This window comes from Ptychodera flava, chromosome 1 (genome assembly GCF_041260155.1).
Source record: "Ptychodera flava strain L36383 chromosome 1, AS_Pfla_20210202, whole genome shotgun sequence".
NCBI classification, from domain to species: Eukaryota; Metazoa; Hemichordata; class Enteropneusta; family Ptychoderidae; genus Ptychodera; species Ptychodera flava.
The window spans coordinates 55230050-55242228 of record NC_091928.1 but is presented as its reverse complement, the minus strand read 5'-3'; the positions used below and the strand labels follow the sequence as shown (position 1 = coordinate 55242228).

At 36.9% G+C, this 12179-nt stretch overlaps 2 protein-coding genes across 8 annotated transcripts in view; both read right to left on the bottom strand.

The window, feature by feature from the left end:
- LOC139141401 (arylsulfatase B-like) overlaps positions 1–12179 on the bottom strand; it is a 150633-nt gene that overhangs the window by 63533 nt on the left and 74921 nt on the right. The gene's annotated exons all lie outside the window — the stretch shown is intronic.
- LOC139141298 (cleavage and polyadenylation specificity factor subunit 6-like) overlaps positions 1–12179 on the bottom strand; it is a 28900-nt gene that overhangs the window by 2781 nt on the left and 13940 nt on the right. For 4 of the 7 annotated variants that reach the window (XM_070710952.1, XM_070710966.1, XM_070710925.1 and 1 more), the window contains exon 13: positions 8887–9112. In XM_070710952.1, coding sequence (XP_070567053.1) covers positions 8902–9112 — 211 coding nt within the window. In that variant the 3' untranslated portion in view covers positions 8887–8901. Of the gene's footprint in view, positions 1–6553; positions 7809–8886; positions 9113–12179 lie in introns of those variants that run through there. The other 3 variants (XM_070710957.1, XM_070710937.1, XM_070710933.1) reach the window with 3 other exon arrangements.

The following is a 12179-nucleotide window of genomic DNA, read 5'->3' as shown; positions in this document are numbered from 1 at the left end:
TACAATTTTGATGCGTCTCTCTGAATATGACTGTTGTAACAATAATATGATGGAAAACTTCAAATCTTATAATTCTTTTCTACTCATTACATTTAATGTTGGTCTTTCATAAAACACTGGCTGACAAAAACTAGTCAGATTTGGCAGTTCGATAAAAAGGAAAAAATCTTTTATCAAAAATAAATTATTTAATATAAAAATATCCCTAAATCTTGGACAGGTTACCTAAAATATTTTGTAGTCAAAAGATTGTTGAACTCACTTAAATATTGATGTTTATCCAATTCAATAATTGTTTGCACATTCTATGTCGACAACATACAACAAATTTATACATACTGCATAGGTAGTCGATTAGTTATGAAACCATCACAAACAGTACTTTAGTTACCTATGGTTCAATGAGAATTTCACCACACTGTTTTTTCCAAAGCATATCGTCTTTTTGAGAAAGAACACTCGCATTTTCAATACAAATGTATGATCACTATCTCATTCTGCATAACACAAAATACAGTTAGCTGATAAATGATAAAATAATTTTCTAACCATTTTCGAGACTTATTTCACAAAGTGTGTACCAACTGAATAAAGGAAAGTTTACGGGCCTGCGGAAAAATTCAAGCCTTTCTGTAACACAACCCTGAGTTTTCAAAGTTCTACCAAATGTGGTGACAATATCATATCACCATATCCTTGCATCAGGTTGATAAGGTTTGAGCAACACAGCCATTTTTAGAAGAGGACTACAATCACTTTAAACGACAAACCTAACAGCAGTAAACACACAGCTTTATCATTTTGTTCTACCTGAAGTGAGTTGCACAATTAAAAGTTTTCCACTTTGAAATTTTGGAATACAGAACATTGAATATAATACCCTCAGTTACAGTTTTGGAAAAAAATCAATGTTGTTATGTTAAAGCCCTATGAGATGTAATTTTGTATGCATTTTCTAACATTTTTATTATGTTTGTAAAATACAAGTTTATATAACTGTCAAATTACCTAAGTGTTCCGTTTGTACAGTTCAATTGTATAGCTGCCAACTCAATTTTAGTCCATAGTGAATTTCACTTATCAATGATGGCATTTTATATTATACACAATCCCTGTGTTGGCAAGGCTAATCGTATTTGTTTGTATTTAACAAAAAAAAATTGAGAAGAGGAAGATATAGTTGTTGTCAGAACAAAACTAACGACAACATTATCCAAAGTTACAAGTACTTTCCCTTTTACACCAACTACGACAGAAATGATCGCAATTAAAACTATCGTATTTGAAAACTGATAAACGCTTCATGCTATCAATGATGTTTATCTTACCATACCAACTTTTACGGTTGAATAATATTCCTACCTAAATATCCAACACAGGACCTATTTTGAACTGGTGAATTACAATTATAGTAAGTGAGTCATAACGGTTATAAAACGCATAATAGAGGTTGATATACCATTGTATTGCACAAACCACAATTGAAACACCAGTGTGTAAAATTTACGAAAGGACACAATGTTGATGACATAATACACCCTGTATATGAGTAAATATAATGGTTTACAGTGTTGCTAATTATAGATCAATAGCACGATGTTGAACTATGACTCATTGTCATGCATTTGCTGGTACATTTTTACATAGATGCTACAAAACAAGATTTGAATGAGATGTGATGGTTAAATCACACGGTAACGTAATGTAATATTAACATTCAGAGACAAAACAATGTAGATTAACATTGCACTTGAACTGAGTACTGAGTGGTTTAGTCATGTGGTACTAGTAGTAATGTCCACACAATGAAAGAATTGTTGAAATTATTGCACTGCTTTCCCACAGCTTGTACTCTGGATTCTGAACAACTAACTAGGGAGTAAAAATTACAACTTCTAAATGAGGTCAAAGGTCACAAACATGAATATTGAAAGTACTTCAGATTATCTTGTACTGTTTGATACTTTGGACGCAGAAAACAAAAGAAAAATTCAAAACTTGTCATGTGCCACCTTTGAAATAATTTCACTGGCTGCGTAAACAAATGCACTTGTCAGATATGCACACTACAATATTTGCAAACCAATATGTTATAAAACAGGGTTTTACATCACTTTTTACTTTTGAGAGTCCCTGGGACCCCTGGTGTTAGAAAATGGGAGTCCTACATCAAAATATGGGGGTCCCAATTTATTTCACAAAAATGTTTTATAGTTTATCCATGCCATGGTCTTGACTGTGTTCAATTAGTATTAAAACACGGCAAATTGTTGCACATTTCTTAAAATAACTCTTGCATGAAAATTCTAGTTCATACTGAGGGCCCTCATTGATCAATTCAAAGAACACTATCCATGATTGAAATATCTCATGACTTTAATGACAAGTTCACAACGTTGTGAAATTTGAACAAGTATTCAAATTTGGCAAATTGACAAGAAGGTAAGTAATTCCATATTCTGAAATGGCATTCACCTAGCAAGTCCAGTAGGTTTGAGTTCACACTCTGCCAGCAGCTCCTTCGGCAAATAACCTAGCAGTGTTCATGAAGTCAAAATCATCTATGATGGGGCCAACCAGTTTGATGAACATTAGTCTATTAAGCCTTTGAGGATTGAGTCTATTTCGTGCCCTCTGTTTGATGGCATTTTGTACTGAAAAGCCCCTTTCACATGGGGCAGAGGACACTGGTATGACAAGAGCAATTTTAGCAAGAATGGCAAAATCAGGATACTCCTCTGTAAAATCAGTTAGCAACAGCTTGATATACATATCAAAATTCAGTGCGTCCCTATGAGATCTTGTGAAGTGTTTGTAAAAACAGAAAGTGTGCCCTAGCTCTATCAGCATCAATACCTGGTGTATTGTTATAATGATTCAACAGTTGATCAAGCTGGTTGACCCCTAGTCAGGTAGGTTGGCCACATTGTCAGGATATCTGTGTGGGTGAGAATCACATCAAAACATTCCAGAATATTCATCTCATCATCTGGAAATCTGCTATCTAAATTATGCAGCAGTTTGTTGATATAATTTGCTCGTACACTACAGAACCTCTGTCTGAGTGGCTGATTGTCAGTGATTTGAATGTTTTTGTATGTGTTCTTCTGACCATTGCCAGGAAACATCACCCAAATCATTAAAGACTTCTCTGACAGTGTGTGAATCATTAGTCATTGTATTCAATGTGTCCCTAGTAGACTGAACACTTTTTTTGATATGGGATAGGTTGACAGAATCTTTCTGAAATGTAAGGCTCAAAATTCCAATCACAGTAAGGACATCAATCAATAAGGCAGTGAATAGCAGAAACAATGAATTAGAGACAAATTTCAACAGCCCATCAGCCTTTCCCCTTTTTTGTCACTCGCAAGTGCCAGGGCAATGGGCTCAAAACTGATGAAAATCATCTTGACAGCTGATTCAACCGACAACCAACGAACAGATGTAGGCTCAGTAATTTGTTTTGCCTTCCCATTCAACAGAGTTTGAATTTCTCTAAGTTTGTCATATCTCACACTAGAGTCATTGAAGTATTTATACAATGAATGGATTATATTATGATATTCTTTGCAATATTCAATATCTCTGCCTGCTTGAGAAGCAGCAAGATTCAATCGATGTGCAACACAATGCACTTGAACAAGGTTGGGATTTCTGGCTTTTAATTTTGCACCCAAACCGTTCAAACGACCGGTCATTACGGCCGCCCCGTCTGTTCCTAGTCCGTATATTTTGTCTACGGCCCGTCACAGATTTCTTTGCTAATCAAAAATTCAATCAAGGCGGTTTCGACGCCTGCAGCAGTGGCATCTGTAATTTGCTGGTTACCGAGGAAAGAAACATTCGCCTCGCCATTCTGAATATATCGAACATATATAGCAAGTTTCTTATGAACGGTAATGTCACAAGTCTCATCCAACATTATACCGATGAAGTCACTTGCATGTATACTATCAATCAGGGACTTCTCGATCACACGTTGAATACACTCTTCAAACTCTATAACTATCTGAGGACGTTTGTAATATTCGATGTCTAAGCCGTTCAGATTCTGTAGATGCATGATGTCAGTGAATACATCGCACGGAAGGTCACGTTTAGCGATCAGGTAAACAGTACGTAATTGTGCAGCGTACGCCTCGAGTTCGTTACTCTTACCTGCAACTGCCGGTCCTCTGCAGATTTGCAAGCAGTAGTAAATTGCGACCTGAAGCTTAGGATTTTAACACTTGTGAGATGACTTTTCGAGTCTTGATGACGAGAGAGAGTTGAATGTTGAAAATTGGAACAACCTTCCGTGAACGGGCATGTGACATTCGCTTTCAAACATACATCGCATTCCATGACGTTTCGCTCTTCAGAATATCGAAGCCATTTAAACCTATCGAGCCAACTTCTGTTGAATGTTCGTAATTTTGCTGACTTGGCCGGGGGACTGATGTACATATATCAGTATCGCATGGCGTAGCTGCTGTTTCGGCCTCAACCAAACCCGCATCGTGCTGGTTGCTGCGGCCGCCGAAAAACTTTCGCAGATCGGCCTGTTTTGGGTGTTTGACACGACGTGCCATGATGCATAAACAATGTGTTAATCGACGCAAACAGGAAATCGACCAATTAAGAATCAGTTTACATTTTGAAAGTCACTTTTTACGGTAATTAAAATTTGTTTCCGCGGGTACCATTGGTCATCAAACAATGGAGGCCAATGCACTACGGAGCATTCCATTAAAGTATGGGGTCGGTAAGGTTTACTGGGATGTGTTTTATGTGTTCAGCAGCTTCGTGAGGTGTACACCAGCAAGAGATATTTCTGCGTCCCAAGGGACGCGTGGTTTAGTTTTTGAGGGGTCCTGCGTCCGGTTTTGTGCGTAAAGGACGCAGAAATGCGCGTCATGTAAAACCCTGTATAAAAGTCTTGCGACTGTGAAAGTGACCTGACCTCATTTGCATGAAAGAAAATAACTAAAGGTACAAGTTGTAGAGATCTCTGGTACAGCCTGGGTGAACTCCATTACCTAGGTGACAGAAAAAAATGAATTGTATAGGACTTGATCTGCTCTGTGGAGTAAATGAATACATTCAATATAAACTAGAGTAACACAGTTAGCTTATACCAGTCTGGACATTCACTGAAATCGTTTTGTGTCAGTTCACGTGTGCACCTGTAACCATGACAATTTTTACACATTCTGGAGTATGGGATGATATCCATCTTCACTGATTTTCTCTAAGAAATCAAGACAGTATGAAAGTGTGCAGTCATTTCAGATAAGATTTCAGCAGTGGAGATACTTCAGATAATGGCAAGGTATTCCACATACACGGTGGCAGTGGAGTATTTCTGATAAAAGATGGGGCATTGTTAAAGATATAGTGTGGCAGTGATAAAAGGCAGGGCATTATTTATGACACACCATGAACACACTGTCAAAAGACCATAGAAGTGAAGTGTTAAAATGTTTGGTTACAGGCACACATACTGTGTTCATGACTTCACGGTAACAACATTGAGTTTCCTTACAGCAATAATCATATTTGTATAAGCAGACATGCTGATATTTACAATACTCAAACTGCCAAACAGTACCATTTCAGTTTGATGAAAACGAACACTACAGAGCTCCTGAGTTGAAAATTACCTCTAAGAATGTGAAAGAATGTCATCTTTTAGAATGTCTCTGACATTTTTGAGAACTGATCACACTTTCCAAACAAACTTTTCTCAGCTTTAACAATTTCTATCGATGATGTATTTTCAGATAATTTGTAAGTTGGTTACATTCAATAAGCTTGCTTCACTTTCACTTCACAAGCCTGTCTCTGAACTGGTTATCCTAAAAACTCTACATCACAAACATTTCTGGAAAGCTGCCGTCATCAAACAGAAAAGACCAATTTGGTCGGTTGATTGTGACACTTTAGTTGGATGCAATAACTACAGGAAGTTGACCTTTTGATGAACATTCTTACAGTTTACCATGTAAGTTTTTATCCCTGAATTTACATTTTGAACAACAATACACACACAAAAAACACAATGGCATGATAAAATAAAATATGTCAACATCAAACTGAACTCACTTGTGTTCTCATTAAATCTGATGAGGTGATATCTCATGGCAGTTATAAAACCACATGACGTAACGGGACAAACGCTAGGTTTCTATCTTTGATATATGGTTCATTGAAAATTGAAAATTGCTTACTTTGCAGTGAATTGTTTGGCAGTGGGAAAAGTGAAACATCTAACCACAGAGAAGATGAAATCACTGTTTCTGTATGGAAGTTTCTACAAAATTAGCTTTTTGTCAATTCTATGCATGTCTAGTTGAAAAGCTAATCTCAGTGTAGTCATAAGTGTTTCTGCACTTTCAGAGTCAACTTTAAATTCAATGAGAAGAGTAATTGGTTACTCTCATGACCTTTACATAACCTTAAATCTTAGCAGTTTTGTCGGTATAAATCTACAAACTTGATTTCAAAGTGTGAATCCTGAATTTCCTATACTAGCAAACTTTGCTCTAAACACAAGCACTTTCCTTACTAAAAATTTTGTAAATTTTTATGCCATGCGAGACCAAAAATACACAACTGTATGGTGAAAATACAGGCCATGAAAGGGCTGTTTGTATTTCAGCCTAAGAAATACTGTAAAATATTTTATAGCTAATCATACGCCATGGAGAACAAGCTGTACAAAGATAAAGGTATTTTATGATGTATGACATATCTGCAGTCTGGCAGTTCTAGGACAGTAACCCTCCTGGATATGTACCAACCACACACTCACCTCAACCCCATCCCTGAATCTTGCTGTCTGGGGGAGGGGGAAAGGGGGTGAATGTTTCATGGTAAATATCCAGGGGGGTCAATGCCCTGCTGAATGTTGCGATATTTCTGATAGCACTTTAGAAGTTTAAGTAAGAGTTGCAGTATCTGATATATGGGCTTGCCGTTAAAAATATCTTTAAAAAAATATTTCATATGCTATCTTTGAACCCTAACCTCCTGGTGACTTTTAACAATTTCATCTAAACAGGGTTCAAAGGGTAAAGGTCACATTACACAAAAGGGCAATGACACTTGTGTAGTCACCCTGACACACCATACACCAACACTGATAAGCTGGGCGTTGACACACCCATAGTATAGGAATTGACATAACCCTTTCACCAACCCATTGTAGTACAATCCTAGAAGTTCCTTAAGTGCAGTTGGATCTATTCACAATGACATGGGCGTGAAAGGGTTATCATAGAAGACTGCTACATTTTGACATCAATTCAGCGTTTTTGTTTCTTTTTTGTTTCAAACCAGTGATAGCAACAGTACGTCATTCAGCATATTAGTTGGAAGAGCAAAATTTGACAATGCATTTCTCCACTGAATGGATGACAGTGCAACTGATAAGGATGATGCAAATTGCTATGGCAACAGTGTTGTTGTTATGCCGATTGGGAGTATGACACAAATACAGTGGCATTGATGAGGCTGTCTGAAACAAGGATTACAAAACTGATATCAAATGGCAGCAGCTTTAATCACTCTTTATACATTGATAACTGACTATTAGTGAATTGTACTGACGGTGAGCCCAATTATAAAAGTGTGATTTCACATTGACTACTAACTATCAGTATATGGTGGAATATATAAAATATATGTTGTAAAAAAATAAAATTCTGCTTCTTCTGTGTCTCCTCGGAAACAGCTGTATGGGAGAGAAATTCTGAAGCTTTTTGTAAATTCTTATGGATCAGCAGGTAGGGTTTTGAAGAATGTGTTCTACCATTGTCCAGCTGCTGAGAGAAGCATAACATAAGAGATTTTGTCACCAGAGTTGCAAACTACAAGGTGATGTGGAAATTTGGGAAGAACACCTGGTGTGATGACTACATGTATATCATGGTGTTAGTTGGGGGGGGGGGGGGTGTGTGTGTGTGGGGGGGAGAGGTTGTATGTGGATAGGATACACTGCATTTCAAATATACGGTTCTGAACATCTGCTGAAGTTCTTGAAGACCTGCTTGGTAACATCAGAGAGAGACAGCAAAGGATCTATTGAGGTGTATTTGATTTGCATCGATCATAATGATGATTCACATGCCAGCATCGTTTATATTGAGGCTGTCAACAAAACTACCCAACACCATCAATGGTGATATTTTATGCCAGTTCTCAGTGGTAGTGCACCAGAAGTTTACATTTTGAAGAACAAATTGACTTGATTTCAATTGAACTGGTGATACAAGGAGAATTCAATTTATTTACCTTAAATATACCAGAAGACTGAGAGAGGGAATGTACAATCACCATTATGATCATGCAATTCAAAGACGTCCAAGGGCCATAACTTATGAAATTCAAACAGAAGGCCATTCTGACAGGAACTGAACACACACACACACAGAATACATTGCTAAACTTTGCAATTACTATATACATGGCTGGTTTTCACACACAGAGATGAGGCCACTGTTTACGGTGATTTTTCAATGTCATGAAAAGCCTTAACAAAGAGCAGTGAACTATCTGTATCAACTTGACAAAAATAATGCCCCAGATAACATTTTCTTGTCAACCTTACACAAAACTGAATTACCTGATTAGCTTTCACTCATTCATATGTCCACTGCATTGTGTCATGGCAACACATTTTTCAAACTTATCACATTTGTTTGCAGGCCTGATACACAAAGCCATGAAGACATGTATTTCAAACGAAATATGAACAAACAGCTTGTTCTTTTTCTACTTGAAGGCTAACATACTAGCCGTGCAAAAGTAATTTCCCCATCATTCAGAAACAGACACAAACCAAACAATGCAATTGTTTTCCATAAACAAAGACAAGAACCTTTTTCTTACTGGTGTACTCACCATAACGATACAATTCTAACGTCGGTAACGTTCTCGGTCCCTATCCCTCTCTCTGTCACGATCTCTCTCCCTGTCTCTGTCTCTGTAGTCACGCTCACGACTTCTATCACGGAACTCTCTGTCACGACTGCGTGAACGTTCTCGTCGTTCCTTGTGTCGGCTTTTATCTCGAGATGACCTGTGGCTTCTTTCCTCTCTTTCATGTGATGAACCACGCTCTTTACGCCTGAAACCAAACACACAAACATCACTTTGTGGCAATTCTGGGCAAAATCTAATAAGTTTATTGCCTGTTTTCTTAAACTACAGATCTGTATATCTACATATTTGATGAATAGCTAAAACCAAATCTTGTATTAATTTCATGACTAATATTTCTGATTGTTTTGGACTACTCTACAATAAAACTGACCATGATTAACCCTTATCCTGCAAACTTCATATTTCATCATCAGGTAGAGTTGGCTAAAACTAAAGCAGCAAAATTCAACTTTGTAAAGACTCGATTGGAAGCACATAAATCTACAACGTAAACTCGTTGTATACATTTGAGCTTGTGCTCTCCTCTCCCCTGGAAATATTCAGTATTTACCACCAAGGTACACTGTGAGCATAAGTCAATCTGTAAAATGGACTGTCAGGGCAGTGTAACAACAGTAACATCATGCATATTCATCTTGTACACCTGTGTTGAGTGCCTGTAGTTGGTGTGATGTACATGCCCATGTCCTACAAATTCATCAAAGGTTTGAAAATTTGAATGTTTCTGCATCTCTTTTCACTGTAACAGTTGTATTGATGAACAGTGGACATGATAATCAGTGGACAAAGGGACAAGTGGTTCAATAATTTCAAAATCCAATAATAATTTACAGCACCGCGACTGAGAAAATAGCGTCAATGATATGACACTGTGCTCCTCAGTGCATTTAGCGGTAGGGATGCAAGGAGAGAGGTTTGGGGAATGTTGCTGAGAAAGATGCAAAGAAAGGGTTGAAATGTGAAACTAATAAAACCTATTGTTTTTTTAGCAGTGAGCGTCCAGGTTGGTAAACATGCCATCTTGTACATGAAGGCAAAAAACCCAATTTTCACATGTCCACCAAACTTGAAATTTGCATAGATCAAAATAGATCATCCAAATTGACTTATCTGCAAGATTTTGTATGTTCCTTGCTACAAAATTCTGACCCAATTCAATTATAACAGGAAAACAAGCATGCATGATTGGACAGTGTGGACTGTGTATTAATGCATGCACTACATCTGCCGTGATGATGGATTGCCAGACGACCACACTGCATCAAAGAAGTGTAGTTTAAAACGAAAATATAATTCTAAACAAACTTTCTTCGTGTCATTGATAGCCTTGATTTTCTTTGGATATTGAATGGACACATTTATTAAAGACGTCACCTTAGCTTGTCATTGATGGTGAAATGATTTTTTGCAGAAACTTGATTGGTCCAGCCAAGTACACATGCTTACTCATAACAGCTAGCTGGACTGCGATGATCACAACATTGTTTTGTGATATTCCGATACAAAATTAAAATAATTGTATTAATATGTCGCATTGACTATAAAGTTGCAAATGTTTCCTTGGGTGTTGAAACATGTTAGCATAGTGTGTTACAAATCAACACACCAAACAGCAATGTTCATGTAAGAACAACCTGCTTGATTTCCATGGATTTTCTGGTCCGCCCAAGTTCACTCAAAATGTACTTTGAAAACGATAGTATTTTGACAGCTGTACCGCCGATACTTACTAAAAGTCTGTTGAAAAAGAGTATATCTTTGTTTTTCAGGTCAACAAGCAGGGCTCTCCCTAAGTCACCAAAATGATAAGCCAACTGATTAGCCAAATCAAAAATTTTGTTGCCACTTTGAGCAACTTTTAGCCAGTTTATGATCTCAAGCGTGGCAATTACAGCTTTCTCGGCATTCAGGTGTTCCTAATTTTTCAAATCAAGATGTTTTGTATGATATTCCTGATAGTTTTAACATTAAAGATATATTTGTTCAGTTTTTATTGAATAATCTGGGTTTTTATGACATTTCCAGGATATAAATACTTTTTCATTTCAGATGTTAAAGTTTTATCACCAGAAATAAACTAAGGCATCAATTGGATTCTAAAAATCTGGTAGCAAAGTGAAGTGTATATTACAACAGGTAGAGAACATTTCTGCGGCATTCATTTAGTGTTCACAGTATGATAGCTAGTCATAAGCTACAAGCATCTCATGCAGCAAATTTATGCAGTTTTCCATAACCAAAATGTTTTAGCCACAAGAATAAAAAAATGGTGCAGAAGAAAGCATTTAGTAGCACACTGGCTGTGTACATATGATTGGCCCCAGTGTTACTAGTTGTGATCAAGCAGGATGAATAGCATATTGAGTATGAGTATTTTTCTTGAGACCAAAGGGTTTGGCAAAACATAACTCTTGTAAAACAAAACACAATGATATATGTTCATTTAAATTACTCACTGCTTGAGAGTGTACATTGTTTAAATGACTATGATAACATTTTAGCACAAATATATTTTCATTTGATATTTTGATATCATCAAGAAATGTCTTGTGATGTTCACTTCTATATCATTAAACTGGTGGAATCTGCAAAAAATATTAAAATAATTCAGAATCACATAATTTCTTCTATAAGTTATAGCAGTTTGAAATAGACCGAATTAATAATTTGTTGCTTTAATGTTTACATGCCAAATTGCAATTCACAAACTTGACGATTTGACAATGGATATGCTTACTGTTATTACTGTTGACAATGTCCCTTTGCGATGAACAGTAATTTAAAACTGACAGTCAAGATGAATGCCGTTTAAATTTGAAGGCACCAAAATTACCTTTTACCTATTGGACCACCCTAGGTGGCTCTTTTGAACCATAATTGTACACTTAAGGGGTCTTCATGCATGATATCACATGATGAGATGACCTAGACTTGACCTTTCAGAAAACCTCAGTTTTTCTCCTCTTCCTTTGTATTATTACTCCGTTTGTGAAAGTTTCTTTTGAAATTATGGTTTTTACTATCAAACTGAGTAGTTGCAGGCCAAATGTTGATTCTAGCAAAGTAGGTAAAACTTCTGATAGACTGAAGGACGAACGGGACTCACGGAGGCAAAGCAAAGCCTCTGTGTACTGCAGACGGAATAGCAACAATGTTTGTTTTACGTACCAGGGAATTTGTAACTTTGTAGAAAGGCGGTTGAAGTGTTTCAATACATTGCAACTTTGTATGAAGGAGGGTAAACTGTTTCA